This window comes from Ranitomeya variabilis, chromosome 6 (genome assembly GCF_051348905.1).
Source record: "Ranitomeya variabilis isolate aRanVar5 chromosome 6, aRanVar5.hap1, whole genome shotgun sequence".
Lineage (NCBI taxonomy): Eukaryota > Metazoa > Chordata > Amphibia > Anura > Dendrobatidae > Ranitomeya > Ranitomeya variabilis.
The window spans coordinates 582,105,158-582,131,853 of NC_135237.1; the positions used below are offsets into that span (position 1 = coordinate 582,105,158).

The following is a 26,696-nucleotide window of genomic DNA, read 5'->3' on the forward strand; positions in this document are numbered from 1 at the left end:
TTTGGCCAGTTGTACTGTTATGAACTGGTGGTTTAGGAGCAACATGGGACGTGCTCTGAAGGAGGTGGTACCTGTACTGACCGCAGTTCCTGAGCTTAACACAACACTAGAAGTAGCCGTGGGATGTTCCTGTCACTCCCTAGACACCTCGTCACAGCCGGAGGACTAACTACCCCTAAAGATAGAAACAGGAAGGCTATCTTGCCTCAGAGAAAATTCCCAAAGGACAGACAGCCCCCCACAAATATTGACTGTGAGTGGAGAGGGAAATGACATACACAGAATGAAACTAGGATGTAGCAAAGGAGGCCAATCTAGCTAGATAGAACAGGACAGAATGCTGTGCGGTCAGTATTAAAAACTAGAAAAATCCACCACAGTTTACAAAAACCTCCACACCTGACTAAAGGTGCGGAGGGTAAATCTGCTTCGCAGAGCTTCCAGCTTAACTGAATAAATCCATACTGACAAGCTGGACTAGAAAAAAAACATAGAATGTGCTGAACGATTAAGTCCACAACAAGTGGAAAGCAAAAGAACAAGCAAGGACTTATCTTTGCTGAACTGGTCAGAATATCAGGGAAATCCAAGAGAGATGTGAATCCAAGCAGGAACCATTGCCAACTGGCACTAGCAGAAGGATAGAGCCAGGATAAATAGCCGAGCCAGAATAGACGATCAGTGGAAGCAGCTGCTGACTGCTAAATCCAAGGAGCAGCAGTTCCACTTAAATCCACCGGAGGGAGCCCAAGAGCAGAACTCACAAAAGTGCCACTTACAACCACCGGAGGGAGCCCAAGAGCGGAATTCACAACAGGGTTGGGGCTAAGGTTAGGGTTGGGGCTAAAGTTAGGTTTAGGGTTGGAGCTAAATTTAAGGTTGGGGCTAAAGTTAGGGCTAGGGTTGGGGCTAAAGTTATCGTTAGAGTTGGGATTAGGGTTGGGATTAGGGTTAGGGTTGGCTTTAAGGTTAGGGTTGGCATTAGGGTTAGGTTTGGGATTAGGCTTAAGGTTAGGGTTGGGATTAGGGTTATGGGTGTAGTGGGATTAGGGTTAGGTTTGAGGTTAGGGTTGAGACTAGGATTAGGGGTGTGTTGAGCTTAGGGTTGTGATTAGGATTATGGATTGGGTTGGGATTAGGGAAAGGGGTGTGTTGGGGTTAGGGTTGTGATTACTGTTATGGTTAGGGTTGTGATTAGGATTATGGATCGGGTTGGGATTAGGGTTAGGGATGTGTTGGGGTTAGGGTTGGAGTTAGAATTGGGGGGTTTCCACTGTTTAGGTACATCAGGGGGTCTCCAAACGCGACAGCCAATTTTGCGCTCAAAAAGTCAAATGGCGCTCCCTCCCTTCTGAGCTCTGCCATGCGCCTAAACAGTGGTTTACCCCCACATATGGGGCATCAGCGTGCTCACGACTAATTGGACAACAACTTTTAGGGTCCAGTTTCTTCTGTTACCCTTGCGGAAAAAAAATGGGGGCTAAAAAATCATTTTTGTGGAAAAAAATGATTTATTATTTTCACGGCTCTGCGTCAAACTTCTGTGAAGCACTTGGGCGTTCAAAATGCTCACCACATATCTAGATAAGTTTCTTGGGGGGTATAGTTTCCAAAATGGGGTCACTTGTAGGGGGCTTATACTGTTTAGGCACATCAGGGGCTCTGAAAATGCAACATGAAACCCGCAGACCATTCTATCAAAGTCTGCATTTTAAAACGTCACTACTTACCTTCCGAGCCCCGATGTGTACCCAAACAGTGGTCCCCCCCACACATGGGGTACTCAGGACAAATTGGACAACAACTTTTGGGGTCCAATTTCTCCTGTTACCTTGGGAAAATAAAAAATTGGGGCTAAAAAAATCATTTTTGTGGAAAAAAAATTTTTTATTTTCACGACTCTGCATTATAAACTTTTGTGAAGCACTTGGGCATTCAAAGTGCTCACCACACATCTAGATAAGTTCATTGGGGGGTCTAGTTTCCAAAATGGGGTCACTTGTGGTGGGTTTCTACTGTTTAGATACATCGGGGGCTCTGCAAATGCAACATAACGCCCGCAGACCATGCCATCAAAGTCTGCATTTCAGAACGACGCTCCTTCCCTTCCGAGCTCTGCCATGCACCCAAACAGTGGTCCCTCCACATATGGGGTATCAGCGTACTCAGGATAAATTGCACAATATATTTTGGGGTCCAATTTCTCCTGTTACCCATGTGAAAGTAAAAATTTGATGGTGAAAAGATCATTTTTGTGGAAAAAATATGATTTTTTATTTTCATGGCTCTACATTATAAACTTCTGTGAAGCAGTTGGGGGTTCATTTTTCTCACCACACATCTAGATAAGCTCCTTGGGGGGTCTAGATTCCAAAATGGGGTCACTTGTGGGGGGTTTCTACTGTTTAGGTACATCAGGGGCTCTGCAAATGCAACATGACGCCCGCAGACCATTCCATCAAAGTCTGCATTCCAAGCTGCGCTCCTTCTCTTCCGAGCCCCGATGGTTTTTTTTTCACTGTTTAGGCACATCAGGGGTTCTCCAAACACGACATGGCGTCCGATCTCAATTGCAGCCAATTCTGCTTTGAAAAAGTCAAGCGGTGCTCCTTCTCCTGCGGTGCGCCCAAACAGTGGTTTACCCCCACATATGGGGTATCGGCGTATTCAGGAGAATGTTCATTTTTTCCTTCCACATTGTTTCAGTTCCTGTGAAGCACGTAAAGGGTTAATAAACTTCTTGAATGTGGTTTTGAGCACCTTGAGGGGTGCAGTATTTAGAATGGTGTCACACTTGGGTATTTTCTATCATATAGACCCCTCAAAGTGACTTTAAATGTGAGGTGGTCCCTAAAAAAATGGTTTTGTAAATTTTGTTTTAAAAAAGAGAAATCGCTGGTTAAATTTTAACCCTTATAACTTCCTAACAAAAATAAATTTTGTTTCCAAAATTGTGCTGATGTAAAGTAGACATGTGGGAAATGTTATTTATTAACTATTTTTTGTGACATATCTCTGTGATTTAAGGGCATAAAAATTCAAAATTTGAAAATTGCAAAATTTAAAAAATTGTCACCATATTTCCGTTTTTTTCATAAATAATCACAAGTAATATCGAAGAAATGTTACCTCTAACATGAAGTACAATATGTCACGAAAAAACAGTCTCGGAATCACCAGGATCCGTTAAAGCGTTCCAGAGTTATAACCTCATATAGTGACAGTAGTCAGAATTGTAAAAATTGGCCCGGTCATTAAAGGGAACCTGTCACCCCGTTTTTTCGGTATGAGATAAAAATACTGTTAAATAGGGCCTGAGCTGAGCATTACAATAGTGTAGTTTGTGGACCCCGATTCTCCACCTATGCTGCCGAAATACGTTACCAAAGTAGTCGTTTTCGCCTGTCAATCAGGCTGGTCTGGTCAAAAGGGCGTGGTGTCTTCCCCCAGATTTTGCGTAGTTTTCCGTTGGTGGCGTAGTGATGTGCGCATGCCCAAGGTCCAGAATCCTCTGCCAGGGGATTTAAAAGAGCGCGCTGTTCGTTATTTCATTGGTGATCGGTGGGCGCGGCCATCTTCCTTTGGCCGCGCGTGCGCAGAAGCGGCGCTCTGCTAGCCGCGGCGCTCTGCTGGCCGCGGCTTCAGGAAAATGGCCGCCGCGATATCCATCTGCGCACGCGCGGCATCCCGCGGCCATTTTCCTGAAGCCGCGGCCAGCAGAGCGTCGCGGCCAGCAGAGCGCCGCTTCTGCGCACGCGCGGCCAAAGGAAGATGGCCGCGCCCACCGATCACCAATGAAATAACGAACAGCGCGCTCTTTTAAATCCCCTGGCAGAGGATTCTGGACCTTGGGCATGCGCACACCACTACGCCACCAACGGAAAACTACGCAAAATCTGGGGGAAGACACCACGCCCTTTTGACCAGACCAGCCTGATTGACAGGCGAAAACGACTACTTTGGTAACGTATTTCGGCAGCATAGGTGGGGAATCGGGGTCCACAAACTACACTATTGTAATGCTCAGCTCAGGCCCTATTTAACAGTATTTTTATCTCATACCGAAAAAACGGGGTGACAGGTTCCCTTTAAGTACCAAATTGGCTCTGTCACTAAGGGGTAAACAGTTCATACACAAGTCATATTTAACCATGTTCAAAATAATACAATAATTATAGCAAAATAAGCCTCATGAGAGCTTACAATCTACAATGAGGTGGGGGAGATACAAAGTACAGGGGCTTATTTACAATGATGGTCCAGCCATCTTGAGGGAGTGGGAGATAAAGGCTGCATGAGGTAATCACCAGCCAGTATTTGTGGTGCTGTTGGGTGCAGTGGAGTTTGATGGAGAATTATCCTCAGATACATAGTGAATGGGACACACACACTATGATTGTAGATAGTCCTAATTTCTTGAGGTAGAGTATTCTAGAGGATAGGTGGAACGCGAGAGAAGTCTTGAAGCCGGGAATGGGAGGTACGGATTAATGCAGAGGTTAGTCAAAAGTCGCTTGCAGAGCGTAAAGAGCGGATAGGCCGATAAACAGAAATGAGGGAGGAGATATAGGGAGGGCCGCACTGTGGAGAGGACTAGTCGGTGATAGACAGAAATGAGGGAGGAGATATAGGGAGGGCCGCACTGTGGAGAGCTTTGTGGGTGAGAACAAGCAGTTTGAATTGGATCCTATAATGAATGGGCAGCAGGGCCGGACTGGCCATCGGGCACTTCTGGCAAATGCCAGAAGGGCCGGTGCCAGTCGTGGGCCACTCGATTCGCCTCCCCCCGCCGCCGCCAACTCACCCCCCTGCCGCCGCATTCAACTATACCGGCGTCGACGCCGGTACAGTTGAATGCAATGATGGAGGAGAGCGCGTCTGCTGACCCTTCCTCTCCCATCATTCCCCGCTCTGCCTCTGACACTGCGGGTGCGCGATGACGTCATATCATCGTGCACCTGCTGTGTCCCGGGCAGACTGCAGCCGCTGAGACAGGAGCAGGAAGCAACGCGGGCCAGAGGAAAGGTGAGGAGAGTGTTTTTTGGTTTTTTTTACTGGACTGTGGGGACATTCTCGGGGGGGGGGGGGAGGAGAGATGCGGGCCGTGCTGGATATACCACTGTGCGGGCTGTGCTGGATATACCACTGTGCGGGCTGTGCTGGATATACTACTGTGCGGGCTGTGCTGTATATACTACTGTGCGGGCTGTGCTGTATATACTACTGTGTGAGCTGTGCTGTATATACTACTGTGTGGGCTGTGCTGTATATACTACTGTGTGTGCTGTGCTGTATACTGCTGTGTGGGCTGTTATCTACTATGCGGGCTGTGCTATATACTATGCGGGCTTTGCTATATACTATGGGGAGTATATTATCTTCTATGGGGAGGCCATGTTATGTACTATGTGGCTGTGGTATATACTATTGTGGGGGTATATTATATTCTATGGGGGAGGTTGGGTTATATACTATGGGGGAGGTTGTGTTATATACTATGGGGGGGCTGCATTATATTCTATGGGGGCTACATTATATATTATGGGGAGGTGGGCTGTATTATATTCTATGGGGTTACATTATACTCTGTGGGGTGGCTGCATTATACTCTGTGGGGTGGCTGCATTATACTCTGTGGTTGCATTATATTCTGTAGGGTGGTGGCTACATTATACTATATGTGGGCTGCATTATACTGTATCGAGGACTATGGGAATACGTTATACTATATGAAGAACTATGGGGTGCATTATACTATGGGAAGTGAATTGTACTACATGGATGACTATGGCGGTGCATTATACTATATGGAGCACTATGAGGAGTGTATTATGTTATATGGAGGACTATGAGGAGTGTATTATGCTATGTGGAGGACTGAGCAGTGTATTTTAATATATGGAGGACTATAGGGAGTGTATTATACTATATGGAGGACTGTGGAGCACATTATAATATATGGAGGACTATAGGGTGTATTTTACTAAACAAGTAAAATGCTGCATATTCAGATTGTTTTTGCCGGAACAAAAATCATTGTTCTCAGCAGCACATCGCCGCTGTAAACTGTAGATGTGCTGCTGATAACATGATACTGTATGGGGATCGGTTAGTGATCTGTTAGTGAAGTGATCGTTCTGTCCCATCATTCTTTCTCAGACGGTGGAAAGAGGCCGGGAAACAAGCGTTGAACAACTTCAGTATTGTTGATCAAACTCATTTAGCGGCCTGAACTCAGCGCTTGTAAATACAACCGAAATGCTTTTGTGTGATGTGCAATATGTCAGCATTTTGGGCCCCGTTTTAAACTTTGCCTAGGCGTAGGGCCCCACTTTGCCTAAAACCGGCCCTGCCTACAAGTGTACAAAGATATTATAAAGTCACCATGTGACAAGTGGGCCTGTGTAACTTCAAATGCCAGGGCTGAATTTTAGTCCCAGTCCGGCCCTGATGGGCAGCCAAGTGTAACGACTGGCGAAGAGCGGACGCGTCCGAGTACCGATTAGCCAGATGGACAACCCTGGCTGCTGCATTAAGGTTGGACTGGAGAGGGGAAAGTCGAGTAACGGGGAGGCCAATTAATAGAGCGTTGCTGTAGCCCAGGCGTGAGTGGATCAGGGCAACAGTGAGGGTTTTTGTTGTTTCCATGGTGAGAAAGGGGCAGATTCTAGAGATGTTCTTTAGATGTAATTGGCAAGAGTGGGCAAGAGATTGTATATGAGATGTGAAGGAGAGATCGGAGTCAAACATAACACCCAGACAGTGCGCCTGCTGCCGGGGTGTTATTATGGTGCCACCCACGGAGAGGGAAATGTCATATTTAGGGAGGTTAGTAGACGACTGGAGCAGAAGAACTTCAGTTTTGGAAAGGTTGGGTTTCAGATAGATGGTGGACATGATGTTGGAGACTGCGGACAGACAATCACTTGTGTTCTGTAGTAAAGTGAGGGTAAGGTCAGGGGATGATGTGTATAGTTGTTTGTCATCAGACTGTGATAGGGGCCTGTGTTTTTGAATTGAGGAGGGAGTGAAAGGTGAGTGAGGAGATCAGGGTGGTGAATTAGATAAGTTTGGTTTTCTTTTTATTATGAAGCAAACAATAGGACAAAATAACTGAAAAGTTCAGTGTGCATAACTATTCACTACCCTAAAGTCAGTACTTTGTAGAGCCTCCTTTTGCATCAATTACAGCTGTAAGTCACTTTGGATAAGTCTCTATGAGCTTTCCACATTTTGCCACTGGGATTTTTGCCCATTCCTCAAGGCAAAACTGCTTCAGCTTCTTCAAGTTAGATGGTTTTTTCTGGTGAACAGCAATCTTCATGTCTGACCACAGACTCTTGGTTGGATTGAGGTATGGGCTTTGACTAAGCAACTCCATAACATTTACACGTTTCCCCTTCCACCACTCGAGTGTTGCTTTAGAAGTATGCTTTGGGTCATTGCCTTTTTGGAAGGTGAACTTCTGTCCCAGTCTCAAATCACTGACAGGCTGAAACAGGTTTTACTCAAGAATACCCCTGTATTTCACACTATCCATCTTCCCCTCGACTATGACCATTTTCCCTGTCTCTGCTGTCGAAAAAACATCCCCACAGCATGATTATGCCTCCACCATCTTTCATGTAGGGATGGTGTTCTTGTGGTAATGAGTTCTGTTGGTTTGGCACCAGACGTAGCGTTTACCTTGGTCTCCAAAAATTTTTGTCTCATCTGACCACAGCACCTTCCTCCATACATTTGGGGAATATCCCACGTCTTTTGGCAAACTCAAAATGAGCCTTCCAATTTTTGTGTGTAAGTAAAGACTTTTTTTCTGCCCACTCTTCCATAAAGGCCTCCTCTATGGAGTGTATGGCTTAGTGTGGACTTATGTACAGATAGACCAATCTCTTCTTGTAAACTCTGTAGCTCCTTCAGGGTTACCTTTGGTCTCTGTGCTACCTCTTTGATTAATGCCCTTTGTGGAGACACGAGGATCAGTTGTTGCTGTCGTACGCTTGCCCAGCTGTCTTTAAAGAGACTGTATGGACAAGGGCTCATCCTACTGAGCTCCCGCACTCGTTTCCCGTGGGCAGAATACCACTCAGACAACACAGGGTGAGGCTAAAACAGTGTGGCAATACTTTATTGAACCACCAACGGACAATAACATCTATAACAGTTCCAGCAAATACGCGAGATGGTGAAAATATACAGAGTCTAACACTTCCCCCCTGGCTTATCAGGATTAGAGCAAATGCGACTTTGGGGCTTCCGGTGGCCGTCTGTCTCCAGAAGTGGCACCCTGCTTTTGGCGGGCACCCACATAGAGGAGGTAATGACAAGCTTAGAAAGCTGACATTCTATTGAGGTACGTGGCCCGGTGACCTGATTGTCCCAACCTGGATTTTCCATACGTGTTTGAGGGTTCAATGGTGGTCAATGGAGTAAATCTGTATTCGTGCAGCTAGGGCCATGGTCCCTTAAGTTGGCATCCTGTAGAATGTCAAATCTGTGTTCCCCTTGATGGTGCATTGGCTGTTGTTCTGCTTTCTCTGGTCCCTGGCAGCTCCTGCCTTCTCTGGTTCCCCTCTTGCGTCTTCATCCTGTGGTCCCCACCTTCCTCTTCTGGTTCCCCCTCCCACACCTGCCTCTTCTGCTTCTTCTGTCCATTCCTACCTCTTTTGATCCCTGCCTCCTCTGGTTCCCCAGCCTGCGCCTGACTTCTCTGATTCCCACACCTACATCCTTTGGTTCCCTGTCCCGCCCCTGACTTCTTTTGTTCTTTCACCTGTGCCTGCCTCCTCTGGTCCTCACCTGCCTTTAAACCTCTGCTGTTTCTTTTTTGCAGGGTGGAACCTCCCAGCATACCTGACCGTGCTCATTGCCTTTGGGAACATCGGACCCCTGGCCGTCACTCTTGCTCACCGCTTCTGCCCCCCTGGAGGTATCTCTGAGCCCTGGCTAATCCGTTCGGTCCATGCGCTGAGCCTGCTGTCTTCAATCTTCTTGGCACTTTTCTGGGACCGGCGTGTCATGGTGGGCGGTGAGGAGCACTCAGTGCCATACCTCCTGCTGGCATTTCTGCTGGCTCTGGGCTGCTGCACCTCGAATGTCACTTTCCTTCCCTTCATGTACAGCTTCCCACAGCAGTACGTGCGCAGCTTCTTCATCGGGCAGGGGCTCAGCGCCCTCTTCCCCTGCGTGCTGGCACTGGGTCAAGGTGTAGGCCGGCTGGAGTGCAGGAATAACACGTACGGGAATGGCAGCACTCCCCACTACATGCAGGAGAACTTCTCTGCCTCCTCCTACTTCTGGGGTCTCTTCTCGCTCCTTGTAGTTTCTGCTTTCTCATTTGCACTCCTCATATTCTGGAAACAAAGGGTTAAAAAGGAGCAGGAGCAGGAACTGGGGGCGTCTAGTGTGCCGCAAGAGGGTACCGGCTCTGAGGACTCGTACCCACTGAAGTCACCAGAGCAGGAAGAAGCACAGAATGCAGCCAGGGCCCCGGACAGCACTTTCTGGACCTCTCGGAACATCTATCTGCTGGTTCTGCTGGGACTGTCCAATGCCCTGACCAACGGTGTCCTCCCCTCCGTGCAGACTTACAGCTGCCTACCCTACGGAGCCGACGCTTATCACCTGTCAGTCGTCCTCAGCAACATCGCCAATCCTGCTGCCTGTTTCATCGCCATGTGTGTCCTGTGCAGGTAAGGGGTGTAATGGCAGGGGTGGAGCTGACAACCTCTGTCTTCCTCTCACAGTTGTCACCATAGATTAATCCAAGTCTGACTGCTGGATCTGCACTGGTCCTGGAGAGGTCTGCAGGTTGGGTGCGTCTCCGTGGCCCCGGGTGGTCTTTTCACAAGGGGAACATTTGCTATCCGCACATATTGGTGAAGGGAATATTAAGGGATAAATTATCATGATGCAGTCGCTGCTATGTCGGTGGCACCCCCTTTATGTCGGTGTCACCCCCTTTCCCATGATGCCCTTTAATCATCGCTTATGGGAGAACCCAGAGAAGAGGAGCCCGTGTGAATTTAAATGCTCGATTCTTTTGTTCTCGGGGAGATGAGCTGCTGCTACAAGAGTCTTTAAGAGAGGACAAAGGGTCGGGATGGGATAAAAGAATGTAGATGAAAACTGAGAACTGTGGAGGATGAAGACAAGTATAGAGGACAAGGACAAAAGGGAATGGAAGAGAATACAGAAAAGTTTAGAGGACGAAGATAGAGGGGTCTGGAGGAGAGTACAGAGAAGTATAGAGGAAGAGGACAAAGGGATCTGGAGGAGAGGACAGAGAAGTATAGAGGAAGAAGACGGGTCAGGAGGAGAGTACAGAGAAGTATAGAGGAAGAGGACAAAGGGGTCTGGAGGAGAGGACAGAGAATAAAGGAAGAAGACAGGAGTCTGGAGGAGAGTACAGAGAAGTATACAGGAAGAGGACAAAGGGGTCTGGAGGAGAGTACAGAGAAGTATAGAGGAAGAAGACGGGTCAGGAGGAGAGTACAGAGAAGTATAGAGGAAGGAGGACAAAGGGATCTGGAGGAGAGTACAGAGAAGTATACAGGAAGAGGACAAAGGGGTCTAGAGGAGAGGACAGAGAATAGAGGAAGAAGACAGGAGTCTGGAGGAGAGTACAGAGAAGTATACAGGAAGAGGACAAAGGGGTCTAGAGGAGAGGACAGAGAAGTATACAGGAAGAGGGCAAAGGGGTCTGGAGGAGAGTACAGAGAAGTATAGAGGAAGAGAACAAAGGGATCTGGAGGAGAGGACAGAGAAGTATAGAGGAAGAAGACGGGTCTGGAGGAGAGTACAGAGAAGTATAGAGGAAGAAGACAGGGGTCAGGAGGAGAGTACAGAGAAGTATAGAGGAAGAGGACAAAGGGGTCTGGAGGAGAGTACAGAGAAGTATAGAGGAAGAGGACAAAGGGGTCTAGAGGAGAGTACAGAGAAGTATAGAGGAAGCGGACAAAGGGATCTGGAGGAGAGGATAGAGGAAGAGGACAGAGGGGTCTGGAGGAGAGTACAGAGAAGTATAGAGGAAGAGGACAAAGGGATCTGGAGGAGAGTACAGAGAAGTATAGAGGAAGAAGAGAGGTCTAGAGGAGAGTACAGAGAAGTATAGAGGAAGAAGACAGAGGGGTCTGGAGGAGAGTACAAAGAAGTATAGAGGAAGAGGATAGAGGGGTCTGGAGGAGAGTACAGAGAAGTATAGAGGAAGAGGACAGAGAAGTATAGAGGAAAAGGACATGGGGGTCTGGAGGAGAGTACAGAGAAGTATAGAGGAAGAGGACAAAGGGATCTGGAGGAGAGTACAGAGAAGTATAGAGGAAGAGGACCGAGGGGTCTGGAGGAGAGTACAGAGAAGTATAGAGGAAGAGGACAAAGGGATCTGGAGGAGAGTACAGAGAAGTATAGAGGAAGAGGACCGAGGGGTCTGGAGGAGAGTACAGAGAAGTATAGAGGAAGAGGACAAAGGGATCTGGAGGAGAGTACAGAGAAGTATAGAGGAAGAGGACCGAGGGGTCTGGAGGAGAGTACAGAGAAGTATAGAGGAAGAGGACAAAGGGATCTGGAGGAGAGTACAGAGAAGTATAGAGGAAGAAGAGAGGTCTAGAGGAGAGTACAGAGAAGTATAGAGGAAGAAGACAGAGGGGTCTGGAGGAGAGTACAAAGAAGTATAGAGGAAGAGGATAGAGGGGTCTGGAGGAGAGTACAGAGAAGTATAGAGGAAGAGGACAGAGAAGTATAGAGGAAGAGGACAAAGGGATCTGGAGGAGAGTACAGAGAAGTATAGAGGAAGAGGACCGAGGGGTCTGGAGGAGAGTACAGAGAAGTATAGAGGAAGAGGACAAAGGGATCTGGAGGAGAGTACAGAGAAGTATAGAGGAAGAAGAGAGGTCTAGAGGAGAGTACAGAGAAGTATAGAGGAAGAAGACAGAGGGGTCTGGAGGAGAGTACAAAGAAGTATAGAGGAAGAGGATAGAGGGGTCTGGAGGAGAGTACAGAGAAGTATAGAGGAAGAGGACAGAGAAGTATAGAGGAAAAGGACATGGGGGTCTGGAGGAGAGTACAGAGAAGTATAGAGGAAGAGGACAAAGGGATCTGGAGGAGAGTACAGAGAAGTATAGAGGAAGAGGACCGAGGGGTCTGGAGGAGAGTACAGAGAAGTATAGAGGAAGAGGACAAAGGGATCTGGAGGAGAGTACAGAGAAGTATAGAGGAAGAGGACCGAGGGGTCTGGAGGAGAGTACAGAGAAGTATAGAGGAAGAGGACAAAGGGATCTGGAGGAGAGTACAGAGAAGTATAGAGGAAGAGGACCGAGGGGTCTGGAGGAGAGTACAGAGAAGTATAGAGGAAGAGGACAAAGGGATCTGGAGGAGAGTACAGAGAAGTATAGAGGAAGAAGAGAGGTCTAGAGGAGAGTACAGAGAAGTATAGAGGAAGAAGACAGAGGGGTCTGGAGGAGAGTACAAAGAAGTATAGAGGAAGAGGATAGAGGGGTCTGGAGGAGAGTACAGAGAAGTATAGAGGAAGAGGACAGAGAAGTATAGAGGAAGAGGACAAAGGGATCTGGAGGAGAGTACAGAGAAGTATAGAGGAAGAGGACCGAGGGGTCTGGAGGAGAGTACAGAGAAGTATAGAGGAAGAGGACAAAGGGATCTGGAGGAGAGTACAGAGAAGTATAGAGGAAGAGGACCGAGGGGTCTGGAGGAGAGTACAGAGAAGTATAGAGGAAAAGGACACGGGGGTATGGAGGAGAGTACAGAGTAGTATAGAGGAAGAGAGCAAAGGGGTCTGGAGGAGAGGACATAGAATTATATAGGAAGAGAACAAGGGTCTGAAGCAGAGGGCAGAGAAGTATAGAGGAAGAGGACAGAGGGGTCTGAAGGAGAGTACAGAGAAGTGAAGAGGACAAAGGGATCTGGAGGAGAGTACAGAGAAGTATAAAGAAAGAGGACAAATGCGTCTGGAAGAGAGTACAGAGAAGTATATAGGAATAGGACAGAGGGGTCTGGAGGAGAGTACAGAAGTATATAGGAAGAGGTCAAAGGGTTCTGGAGGAGAGGACAGAAGTGTATAGGAAGAGGACAAAGGGATCTGGAGGAGAGGACAGAGAAGTGCGTGCTTATTTTATGGGAGTAATAGACCAAAGGCCCACCTACAATCTTAATTCAAATTGGCAAAACCTGCTGATCTTGGTGGGATCTTTCAGATTCTCCCCAGCAGATGAAGAGGTCAGAAGAATTTTCCAGTGTGAATTTATTTCCTTGACTGAAGGTTTTGTGAGTGGAGGAGGACAGTGAGCTGTGTAGGGTGAAGATTGAGGGGACTAAAGGTGGAGGACAGGGGAGTCTGGAAGCAGGGCTGGTTTTAGACAGTGGGGCCTTGGGAAAAAGTTTAAAGTGGGGCCCCAAATGCCCATATAATATAATGCAGCACCCCTCATACAGTATAATGCAGCCTCCCTCACATAGCATAATACAGCCCCACTCAGAGTATAATGTAGTCCCCTCAGAGCATAATGCAGCCCCACACACAGTATAATGCAGCACCCTCAGAGTATAACGCACCTCCCTATACACAGTATAATGCAGCCCCCCAACACACATAGTATAATGCAGCCTCCCTACACACTCACAGTATAATTCAGCCCCCCACAAACACACAGTATAAAGCAGCTCCCTCACATAGTACAATTCAGCCCCCCATAAACAAACACTGTATAATTCAACCCCCCCACATACACACACACAGTATAGTGCAGCCCCCCACACACACAATATAATAATAACAGGAATCCCGAAGTCATATCAAAAGTCTGGGTAGAAACACATATATAGTGTGTATGCCCAGACGAATTAAATCCGCTCCATACAGTACATATGAAAACAGGAGGACAAGGAGCATATGGTAAAGATGTATACAAACATAATCTTTATTAATATAAACATTGTCTGTTTTTAATGTTTATATTAACCCCTTCGTGCCATGCGCCGTACTAGTACGGCGCTGCCGGCACTGCATTAGTGCCAGCCGCAGTACTAGTACGGCGCATTGATCACCGCGGTCTCGCGCTGAGCGCCGCGGTGATCGGGTGCGGGTGTCAGCTGTATATGACAGCTGACACCCCGCAGCAATGCCCACGATCGGCGCTATCGCCGATCGCGGGCATTTAACCCCTCTGATGCCGCTGTCAATAGTGACAGCGGCATAGAGGGGGATCGCGCAGGGACAGGGGCTCCCTGCGCTCTCTCACCGGAGCAGCGCGATGAGATCGCGCTGCTCCGGTGACCTGGAAGGAGTCCCCGGATCCAAGATGGCCGCGGGACTCCTTCCGGGTCATTTACTGACCTGGCTTGCCGGCGCCTGCAAGAGCTGCTGAGAGCAGGCGCCGGCAAGCCTCTGCTCTTGTGTGTGAGATCGGTGATCTGACAGAGTGCTGTGCACACTATCAGATCACCGATCTGTGATGCCCCCCCCCTGGGACAAAGTAAAAAAAAAAAAAATGTCCACATGTGTAAAAAAATGAAAAAAAAATTCCTAAATAAAGAAAAAATATATATATATATATTCCCATAAATACATTTCTTTATCTAAAAAAAAATCAAACAATAAAAGTACACATATTTAGTATCGCCGCGTCCGTAACGACCCAACCTATAAAACTGCCCCACTAGTTAACCCCTTCAGTGAACACCGTAAAAAAAAAAAAAAAACGAGGCAAAAAACAATGCTTTATTCTCATACCGCCAAACAAAAAGTGGAATAACACGCGATCAAAAAGACGGATATAAATAACCATGGTACCGCTGAAAACGTCATCTTGTCCCGCAAAAAAAAAGCCGCCATACAGCATCATCAGCAGAAAAATAAAAAAGTTATAGCTCTCAGAATAAAGCGATGCAAAAACAATTATTTTTTTATATAAAATAGTTTTTATTGTGTAAAAGCGCCAAAACATAAAAAATTGACATAAATGAGATATCGCTGTAATCGTACTGACCCGAAGAATAAAACTGCTTTATCCTTTTTACCAAACGCGGAACGGTATAAACGCCCCCCCTAAAAGAATTTCAGGAATTGCTGGTTTTTGTTCATTCCGCCTCCTAAAAATCAGAATAAAAAGCGATCAAAAAATGTCACGTGCCCGAAAATGTTACCAATAAAAACGTCAACTCGTCCCGCAAAAAACAAGATCTCACATGACTCTGTGGACCAAAATCTGGAAAAATTATAGCTCTCAAAATGTGGTGATGCAAAAACTATTTTTTGCAATAAAAAGCGTCTTTTAGTGTGTGACGGCTGCCAACCATAAAAATCCGCCCAAAAAACGCTATAAAAGTAAATCAAATCCCCCTTCATCACCCCCTTAGTTAGGGAAAAATAATACAATTTTAAAAAATATATTTATTTCCATTTTCCCGTTAGGCTACTTTCACACTAGCGTCGGTACGGGGCCGTCGCGCTGCGTCGGCCCGACGTACTGACGCATACTGTGCAAGCGCCACACAACGGGGGCAGCGGATGCTGTTTTTCCACGCATCCGCTGCCCCATTGTGAGGTGCGGGGAAGTGGGGGCGGAGTTCCAGTCGCGCATGCGCGGTCGGAAATGGTGGACCGTTGGCACAAAAAAGTTACATGTAACGTTTTTTGCTGCCGGCGGTCCGCCACAACACGACGCAACCGTCGCACGACACTTGCGACGTGTGTCAATACGTCGCTAATGTTAGTCTATGGGGAAAAAACGCATCCTGCAGATGACTTTGCAGGATGCGTTTTTTCGCCAAAACGACGCATTGCGACGTATGCAAAAAAACGCTAGTGTGAAAGTAGCGCTAGGGTTAGGACTAGGGTTAGGGTTGGGGTTGGGGTTAGGGCTAGGGTTAGGGCTGGGGTTAGGGTTTCAGTTAGAATTGGGTTTTTTTTTACTGTTTAGGCACATCAGGGGCTCTCAAAACGCGACATGGCGTCCGATCTCAATTCCAGACAATTCTGCTTTGAAAAACTAAAACAGCGCTCCTTCCCTTCCGAGTTCTCCTGTGCGCCCAAACAGTGGTTCCCCCCAACATATGGGGTATCAGCGTACTCAGGACAAATTGGACAATAACTTTTGGGGTCCAATTTGTCCTGTTACCCTTGGGAAAATAAAAACGTTGGGGCTAAAATATCAGTTTCGTGGAAAAAAATATATTTTTTATTTTCACGGCTCTGCGTGATAAACTGTAGTGAAACACTTGTTGGTTCAAAGTTCTCACAACACATCTAGATAAGTTCCCTGGGGGGTCTAGTTTCCAATATGGGGTCACTTGTGGGGGGTTTCTACTGTTTAGGTACATCAGGGGCTCTGCAAACACAATGTGACACCTGCAGACCAATCCATCTAAGTCTGCAATTCAAACGGCGCTCCTTCCCTTCCAAGCTCTGCCGTGCGCCCAAACAGTGGTTCCCCCCAATGTATGGGGTATCAGCGTACTCAGGACAAATTGGACAATAACTTTTGTGGTCCAATTTCTCCTGTTACCCTTGGGGGAAAAAAATTGCGGGCTAAAACATCATTTTGTGGAAAGAAAAAATGATTTTTTAATTTTCACAGCGCTACATTCTAAACTTTAGTGAAACAATTGGGGGTTAAAAGTGCTCACCACACATCTAGATAAGTTCCTTAGGGGGTCTTCTTTCCAAAATGGTGTCACTTTTGGGGGGTTTCTACTGTTTAGGCACATCAGGGGCTCTCCAAACACGACATGGGTTCCGATCTCAATTCCAGCTAATTTTGCATTGAAAAGTCAAATGGCGCTCCTTCCCTTCCGAGCTCTGCCATGCGCCCAAACAGTGGTTTATCCCCATATATGAAGTATCAGCATACTCAGGACAAATTGCACAACAACTTTTGGGGTCCAATTTATCCTGTTACCCTTGGGAAAATAAAAAATTTGGGGCAAAAAGATCATTTTTTGTGAAAATTAATATGAATTTTTTTTTACGGCTCTACATTATAAACTTCTGTGAAGCACTTGGAGGTTCAAAGTGCTCAACACACATCTAGATAAGTTCCTTAGAGGGTCTACTTTCCAAAATGGTGTCACTTGTGGGGGTTTCCACTGTTTAGGCACGTCAGGGGCTCTCCAAACACGACATGGGTTCCGATCTCAATTCCAGCCAATTTTGCATTGAAAAGTCAAATGGCGCTCCTTTCCTTCTGAGCTCTGACATGCGCCCAATCAATGGTTTACCCCAACATGTGGGGTATCAGCGTACTCAGGACAAATTGTACAACGACTTTTTTGGTCAAATTTCTCCTGTTACCCTTGGTAAAATAAAACAAATTGGATCTGAAGTAAAAATTTTGTGAAAAAAAAGTTAAATGTTCAATTTTTTTTAAACATTCCAAAAATTCCTGTGAAGCACCTGGAGGGTTAATAAACTTTTTGAATGTGGTTTTGAGTACCTTGAGGGGTGCAGTTTTTAGAATGGTGTCACTTTTGGGCATTTTCTGTCATATAGACCCCTCAAAGTCACTTCAAGTGTGAGGTGGTCCGTAAAAAAAAAAATGGTTTTGCAAATTTTGTTGCAAAAATGAGAAATCGCTGGTCAACTTTTAACCCTTATAACTCCCTAACAAACAAAATTTATGTTTCCAAAATTGTGCTGATGTAAAGCAGACATGTGGGAAATGTTGTTTATTAACTATATTATGTGATATAACTCTCTAATTTAAGGGCATAAAAACTAAAAGTTTGAAAATTGCTAAATTTTCATAATTTTTGACAAATTTTTGTTTTTTTCACAAATAAATGAAAGTCATATCGAAGAAGTTTTACCACTATCATGAAGTACAATATGTCACGAGAAAACAGTGTCAGAATCGCCAGGATCCGTTGAAGCGTTTTAGAGTTATGACCTCATAAAGTGACAGTGGTCAGAATTCTAAAAATTGGCCCTGTCACCTAGGTGAAAACAGGCTTCGGGGTGAAGGGGTTAATAAAGATTATGTTTCTATACATCTTTAACATATGCTCCTTGTCCTCCTGTTTTCACACACAAAATAATACACCCCCCACACACAGTATAATGCGCCCCCCCAGAGTATAATGCAGCCCCACACACAGTATAATGCAGCCCCACACATAGTCTAATGCACTCCCCACACAAACAGTATAATTCAGCCCCCCACAAATACAGTATAGGGCAGCCCCCCACACACACAGTATAATGCAGTCCCCCACACACACAGTATAATGCATCCCCCCACACACACAGTATAATGCAGTCCCCCACAGACACAGTATAATGCAGCCCCCTCCCCCACGCACAGTATAATGCAGCCCCCCACACACACATAGTATAGTGCAGCAGACATACACAAACAATGCTTACCTCTCCTCTTTGTTCCCCCCTGCTCTAGCTTCTGCAGAGCGTCTCAGCTCCCTTACTGCCTCACGCTGAGGCAGAGGGGGAGTTATGGGAGAGGCAGCACCATCTGACGCTCTCTCCTCAATCACTGCTTTCAACTATATCTGTATGTATGATGCCGATAAGTTGAATGCGGGGGAGGGGGCGGCGCCAGGCCCCTCTTACTCACGAGCCCCATAGCGGCTGCGTGGTGTGCCACTATTGGGGGCTCTAGGCAGCTGCCTGGTCTGCCTGCCCCTAACAACTGCCCTGTCTGGAAGTAGAGGACTAAGGGATCTGAAAGGGAAAGGAGAAGGTGGGCTGAGGAGCCTACAGTAGCAGGAGGACATTGGGGTCTGAAGGAAGAAAATAGGGGAGTACGATACAGGAATACTGAATTTGGTAGCGGAGGACAGAGAAGTATAGATGAGAACAGAAGACTCCTCAGGAGTAGGAGGATGTGAAGGAGTCTAGAAGGGTTTGGTGGAGTAGCACAAAGGAATCTGGAGGAAGGGACGGAGAGGTCTGTGGGAGGAGGAGAGGGGAGGTGGAGGAGAGTGGAGTCTGTGGTAGGAGGAGAACCGAGGGATCTGTGGGAGGAGGAAGATGACAGTGGGGGGGTTTAGGCTCAGGATCGAGAGGTCTGGGGGAGGAAAAGAGAGATTAATAGAGGACAAAAGAGAACAGATGGATTAGGGCAGAGGGGTGTTTGGAAGGAGGACAGAAGCATCTGTGAGAGGACAGTGGAATCAGAGGAGGACCAAGGGATCTTAAGAAGGGGAAAGGATGCAGATTGAGGGACCTGGTGGAGGAGGAAGACAGTGGGATCTGTAGAAGAAGAAGGAAGATATTGAGGTCTGTAGTAGGAATACTGAATCTGGTGGACAGAAAATTATAGAGGAGAACAGATGCCGGAGGAGTCAGGGGATGCCAAAGGAGTCTGGAGAAGGGGGTGGAGAGGTTTGTGAGAGGAGGAGAAAGACATAGGTTTCTGTGGGAGAAGTAAGACTGAGGGGTATGTTGGATGAGTAGGAGAACAAAGAAGTCTGGAGGAGGAGGACCAAGGTGTCTGTAGGAGAATGACAGATGCATCTGGAAGATTAGAAGGTGGACAAAGAAGTCTGGAGAAAGACAGTGGGATCTGTGGGAGGACTGAGGAATCTGAAGGAGGAGGACAGGGAAGTCTGGAGGAGGAGGTGGTCAGGGGAGTCTAGGAAAGGAGAAAGGAGGATCGATGGGGTCTGTGGGAGGAGCACAGGGGAGTCTGAAAGAGGAGAAAGGAGGAGGACCAAGGGGTCTGTGGGAGAAGGAGGATAGAGAAGAAAGAGTAGGAGGGTCTGGAGGTGGAAGGGGATTGAGGGGTCTGTGGGACAAGGTGGAGGACAGAGCAATCTGAAAGAGGAGGACAGGGGGTCTGGGAGGATGAGGACTGAGACTTCTATGGTAGGAGGACAGAGGAGTCTGGAAGAGAAGAAAGGACTAACAGTAAGTTCTGTGGGAGGATGAGGAGAAGATTGTGAGGTCAGGAGGAGGAAGACTGACTGGAATAGAAGGACACAAAAGTATAGAGAACAGATGGGTCTGGAGGAGGACAAAGGAATCTATAGGATGACGGGTGTAGAGGAGAAATGAGTGAGACCGAGGGGTCTCAAGAAAGAGGAGGACAGAGGGGTCTGTGGGAGGAAGACAGAAGTATAGAGGACCGACTGCGGAGAAGTAGGAGGAGAAGCGAGAGGTCTGTGAGAGGAGGACAGAAGGGTGTGGAGGAGGACAGGACTGTATGTAGGAAGAAAAGTATAGAGGAGAACAGATGTGTCTGAAGGACCAAGAAGTCTATGCTGGGAGCAGGACAGAGGGGTTTGTGGCAGGAGCACTGAGGAGTCTCTGGGAGGTGGAGAATCAAGGACTCTGTGGGATGAGACGAGCAGAGTGAGTTGATTTGGAGGACCGAGGCATCTGTGGGAGTTGGAAGAGGATAGTGAGTTCTATGGGAGGAGGACTGAAGGACGTGGAAGAGGAGGACCGAGGGGTCTGGAGGAGTAGGACGGAGACTGAGGGATCTGTAGGAGTAAGATCAAAGGGTCTGTGGGAGTTGGAAGAGGAGACCCCTCGTCTGTGGGAGAAGGAGGAGGACCAAGGGTGTCTGTTGGAGTATGACAGAAGGGCATGGAAGAGGAAGTTGTCTGGGGGGTCTGTGGTAGAAGGATGACTGAGGGGTTTGGAAGGTGGAGGAGGACCGAGGGGTCTATGGGAGGAGAACAGTGGAGTCTATAGGTGGAGGACTGAGGGGCTTGGAGGACGAGAACAGATGGGTAAAGTGTAGAGAGAGGGGTTTGGAAGGTGGAGGAGAACAGTGGAGTCTATAGGTGGAGGACTGAGGGGCTTGGAGGACGAGAACATATGGGTAAAGTGTAGAGAGAGGGATTTGGAAGGTGGTGGAGGACAGTGGAGTCTATAGGCGGAGGACTGAGGGGCTTGGAGGACGAGAACAGATGGGTAAAGTGTAGAGAGAGGGGTTTGGAAGGTGGAGGAGAACAGTGGAGTCTATAGGTGGAGGACTGAGGGGCTTGGAGGACGAGAACATATGGGTAAAGTGTAGAGAGAGGGGTTTGGAAGGTGGTGGAGGACAGTGGAGTCTATAGGTGGAGGATCGAGGGGCTTGGAGGATGAGAACAGATGGGTAAAGTGTAGAGAGAGGGGTTTGGAAGGTGGTGGAGGATCGAGGGGCTTGGAGGATGAGAACAGATGGGTATAGTATAGAGAGGACAAAGGAGTCTAGTATCTACTTCCAGCCAAACTTGTAAAGAAGCTCAGCTGTCATATGTGTCCAGGCACCTTAGTTGGTGTAATGAGCAGGCTTCCCAGCAGCACTGAGTATTTTAGGAGAATATCAACCTTTTCTGTTCTGATTTTTAGCCTGTCATGCTCACTGAATTGTAGATCTGATTACTCTGGATGTTTTTCAGCTTTTCTCCTCCTATGAGTACGAGATTAATGACTGATACATAAAATAAAGTATTAACCATTTCCCCGCTCTTGTGCCCTCTCCCGCTCCTGCGTCCTCCCACGCACCGCATCCCGTGTGACTGTGTTGTGAGACATTCCAGGGATGTTTTGCCCGGGGTAAACCTTGTGATTGTCACATTCCGTGTTGTTCTCACATGGATTGATGTCTGTCTGTTCTGCCTGTGTATTAATCTGCATCTTGTAGACCCCATTATAGGCGGTATCTAGGGATGTGGTGATCCTTAGTACAGCAGACATGACTCCATACTATAGAGTAACACAATGGTGTCTTTGGCCTGCAAAGCTGCCCAGGGCCTCCGTCTCTGCAGCCAGTGGTGACAGCCTTGTGTGTCTGACCTTCTGCTTTCTTCTCAGGTCGTCTCTTGGCCTCGGGGTGATCATGGCTGTAGGTGCCGTGTTTGGGGGGTATCTTATGACCCTCGCTGCCTTCAGCCCTTGCCCTCCCTTGTTGGGCAGCAAAGCGGGTGTAGCTTTGGTGGTAAGTATCCACTCCTGCTGCATTTATAGGGCCCCCTGACAGCGACGCTCATACGCTACTAGATTGTGTACGCCCTATTATTGGAGAGTTACGTTCCACCCATTCTGATCCTGCACAAAGGCACCGAGGGAACACTTTCACTGAAGAATCGCCACCATGCTCAGTGAAGAATAGCCACCATGGATTGACCTTAGTCTAGAAACTAAGTAGAAACCCCATACTCCTTCCACCATGTCCAGCACTTGTTACCGGCAGTAGGTGTCCTTCATTACAACAGCTCCATGGATGCTTTATATACAGTCCAGGCTTTGGTCATAATGTGATACAATTGGGAGTGAGAAGAAAACACCAAGCAGGTAGATTTTGGTCTCAACTTTTACAATAGAGGATAAAACTAGGCCTCATAGCAGATGGGTTGTGGTCATGACATGATACAATGGGGGGTGAGATGAGGGCTCCGAGCAGGTGGGCTCTGGTAATCACATCACACAATGGGGGGTGAGACGACGGTTCTGAGCAAGAGGGTTCTGGTCATCACATTACACATTGGAGTGGTGGTGAGATGAAAACTCCGAGCAGGTGGGTTCTGGCCATCACATCACACAATGGGGGGTGTCCGGAATCGGGATTGTTTGGTTGATCCCGATTATTTTCTGAAGGGGATTTATCTATATCCCACTTCCCAGTTCTGGTTTGGAACTTGCAGCTCTCTGGCGCCCCCTTACCCTCAGGTCAGTCAGGGAACTGCACCTAGGATAACTAGTCGCCAACAAGGCTGCCTGCTATTTACTAGCTATTGGGCACACACTGCAGGGAGGGTGATATAATTATTCCCTGCCGCAGCCGAGCAATACACTTATAGCCCCCGTTCCATCGCTGCCAGCTTTACCCAACAAGCTCAGTACGGTCTGCTGCAACCAGCTCCTGTTCCTTAATAATGGGTCAGGAGCCAACCCAATTAGTATCGTAATTTACGTCAGAGGATGTGACAGTACGTTATAGAGCAAGGAGAAACGAAGCTAGTAATTTTCTATATTTTTCTCCAAAAGGTAGGCAGTGTTTACAAAAGTACAAGATATTATAAAAGGAGACAAGCATCGTATGTACAGACAATTACAAAAATAACAGAGATTAAAGATGAAACCAAACTTCTAGTTGCTTATGTCCTTTCATAGCAGACCATTGGGTGCGGGGGAGGGGCGATACATCCTGATTAGTGATGAGCGAGTGTACTCTTTGCTCTGGTATTCCTGCGCACGCTCGGGTGACCTCCGAGTATTTGTTAGTGCTCGGAGATTAAGTTTTCATCGTGACAGCTGAATGATTTACAGCTACTAGACAGCTTGATTACATGTGAGGATTCCCTAACAACCAGGCAACCCCCACATGTACTCAGCCTGGCCAAATAGCTGTAAATGATTCAGCTGAGGCGATGAAAACTTAATCTCCGAACACTAACAAATACTCGGAGCAACGAGTACACTCGCTCACCACTAATCCAGATGCATCAGAGCAGCTTGCAGAGCTGCTGTTAGCTTTTTCCCTTGGCAAAGACTGCTGCAAGAATGAGCTCTCCTCATACTTGTGCCCAACACCCAGACACTCCCCCTGTGGTGATCTCACTGGGTGGCTGAATACTCCCTTTTCTTGAAGATATGATAAACCATCTCTACACATATCTCGGTGTATGAACCTTGTAGAATGACGACATGCATGTCGTCTCACAAGGTTAGCTTCCATTTAAGTCTACACATGGGGTAGCTGGGTGCCTCGGTTAAGTAGTAATCCGTTTCTGCTAGGCGCTGGGCTTAGAAAATACACTGCTGTGTAGCCCTATTGTTGCACATCCAAAATATGTAACTTTCATATCTCTGTCACCACCTGGGGTTGAATTATTCATCATGAATAACTTTTACACAAATCACAAAGCGCATGTCTGCAAACAAAGGATCTAGTTTTTCTGCTAACCCCCGCATTTTTGAGGGAGGGGGAACAGAGTCACACACTGGAGTTTCACATTACAGCTGCATGCAGGGAGGAGGGAGCAGTGAAAAGAAGAGCTTTCTGGGCAGTGTGAAGAGGGGGGGGGTCTCAGCCCACAGCATGGGTTTGAAAAACCATGGAACCTTCTATGTGTATACTCCAAATATCGCATATTTAGATTACCATGACAGGGTGAGACGAGGACTCTGAGCAGGTGGGCTCTGGTCATCACATCACACAATGGGGGGTGAGATGAAGGCTCCGAGCAGGTGGGCTGTGGTCCTCACATCACACAATGGGGGGTGAGACGAAGACTCCGAGCAGGTGGGTTCTGGTCATCACATCATACAGTGGAGGGGTGAGACGAAGACTCCGAGCAGGTGGGTTCTGGTCATCACATCATACAGTGGAGGGGTGAGACGAAGGTTCCAAGCAGGTGGGTTCTGGTCATCACATCATACAGTGGAGGGGTGAGATGAAGGTTCCAAGCAGGTGGGTTCTGGTCATCACATCACACAGTGGGGGGTGAGACGAAGACTCCGAGCAGGTGGGTTCTGGTCATCACATCATACAGTGGAGGGGTGAGACGAAGGTTCCAAGCAGGTGGGTTCTGGTCATCACATCACACAGTGGAGGGGTGAGACGAAGACTCCGAGCAGGTGGGTTCTGGTCATCACATCATACAGTGGAGGGGTGAGACGAAGGTTCCAAGCAGGTGGGTTCTGGTCATCACATCATACAGTGGAGGGGTGAGACGAAGGTTCGGAGCAAGTGGGTTCTGGTCATCACATCACACAGTGGGGGGTGAGACGAAGACTCCGAGCAGGTGGGTTCTGGTCATCACATCATACAGTGGAGAGGTGAGACGAAGGTTCCAAGCAGGTGGTTTCTGGTCATCACATCACACAATGGAGGGTGAGACGAAGCAGGTGGGTTCTCAATTCTCTAGATGTCTCTGGCACACTGGTCATTCCGGTCCTATGTGACTTTACGCCCTGGCCCTCTTCTCCCTGCACGCACCTGACATACAGTTAAACACCTCCACATTTAGCACATTTACCACAACCATCATCCCAGTTTCCAAGTCGGTCTGTGCATCATGGCAGCCAATCATTTGCATATACCTTCCCACCTGCTTGTTTTCCCTCTATCTACGCCCCTCCTTCTGTGATTGACAGCTTCAGCTTCATAAAGCCACAGAAGGACGGAGACAGATAGAAACCGAGCAGGCGGGAAGGTGTAGTTAAATGATTGACCACTCCTTTGTGTACCAATCGCCAGTGCTTGGTTTGTACAGTCATTCTGTGCTGACAGTTTGTTAGTAGTTTGCTTCCCATTCACTCCGTGTTTATGTTGCATTGTGTCTCCACAGGTTGCATCTTGGACCGTCTTCCTGGGTGTCTTGTCGTACTTGAAGGTTGTGATTGGCAGTCTGCTGCATGAAGCTGGGCATAGCGCCCTCCTTTGGTGTGGTGCTGTCATCCAGGCTGGCTCACTGCTGGGTGCCCTGGTCATGTTTCCAATGGTCAGCATCTATCACTTGTTCCAGAGTGGCAGAGACTGTGAAAACAGCTGCACCCTATGAGCATGGTGTACTGTGCCCGCCCTGGGGGAGATGGTGTACTGAGACTGCCCCGGGGTATAGGGTGTACTGTGCCCACCCGGGGGGATAGGGTGTACTGAGACTGCCCCGGGGGATAGAGTGTACTGTGCCCACCCCGGGGAATAGGGTGTACTGAGACTGCCCTGGGAATTAGGGTATACTGTGCCCGCCCTGGGGATAGAGTGTACTGAGACTGCCCCGGGGTATAGGGTGTACTGTGCCCACCCCGGGGAATAGGGTGTACTGTGCCCACCTCAGGGAATAGGTTGTACTGTGCCCACCCCGGGGGGATAGGGCGTACTGTGCCCACCCCGGGGGAGAGGGTGTACTGTGCCCACCCCGGGGGAGAGGGTGTACTGTGCCCACCCCAGGGAATAGGTTGTACTGTGCCCACCCCGGGGGATAGGGTGTACTGTGCCCACCCCGGGGGAGAGGGTGTACTGACACTGCCCCGGGGATTAGGGTATACTGTGCCCGCCCCGGGGGATAGGGTGTTCTGAGACTGCCCCAGGGAATAGGGTGTACTGTGCCCACTCCGGGAGATAGGGTGTACTGTGCCCACCCCGGGGGATAGGGTTTACTGTGCCTGGCTTGGGGAATAGGGTGTACTATGCCCACCCCAGGGAATATGGTGTACTGTGCCTTCTCTGTGGGGAGGATGTACTGTACGCTATCTACCTTATATCACTCTCAGGACCTTTTTATAAAAGTAAAATAAAACTTTTTCACTAAGCGTCCGTGTCCTTCATGATTGAACATGATTGGAGAATCAACAATTGGAGGAAAGTGCAGTCACATCTGACAGCAGCATGACAGCGTTATGTCAGATACTACATACAGCTTTGCCAGTAATACGGTAAATTACATTTATCCTGCGGTATATTATGGTTTTGATAATGCGTGTTATGGTAGAGCTGGGGTGTACTATGGTTGTACTGGTGGTGCTGGGGTGTGTTGTGGTTGTACTGGTGGTGCTGGGGTGTGTTGTGGTTGTGCTGGTGGTGCTGGGGTATATTATGGTTGTCCTGGTGGAGCTGGGGAGTATTATGGTTGTACTGGTGGAGCTAGGGAGTATTATGGCTGTATGTTACATGTACACCGCGAGGTTCAGATAGGGGCGGGACAGGTCTCATGAACTCTGGGGGAACAGTTAGTCAGGGCGACCATGTACTGTAGCTTCTTCAGGCACAAGATGGATCCACTTGCTCACACAGATACAA

The 26,696-nt window shown here is 47.9% G+C and overlaps 1 protein-coding gene across 6 annotated transcripts in view; it reads left to right on the forward strand.

Moving 5' to 3' along the window:
• SLC52A2 (solute carrier family 52 member 2) overlaps positions 1-26,208 on the forward strand; it is a 97,841-nt gene extending 71,633 nt beyond the window's left edge. For all 6 annotated transcript variants that reach the window (XM_077271588.1, XM_077271592.1, XM_077271589.1 and 3 more), the window contains exons 5-7: positions 8,834-9,692; positions 21,767-21,890; positions 25,246-26,208. In XM_077271588.1, the coding sequence (XP_077127703.1) occupies positions 8,834-9,692; positions 21,767-21,890; positions 25,246-25,458 (1,196 nt within the window). In that variant the 3' untranslated portion in view covers positions 25,459-26,208. The remainder of the gene's footprint in view (positions 1-8,833; positions 9,693-21,766; positions 21,891-25,245) is intronic.
• The last annotated feature ends 488 nt before the right edge of the window (positions 26,209-26,696 follow it).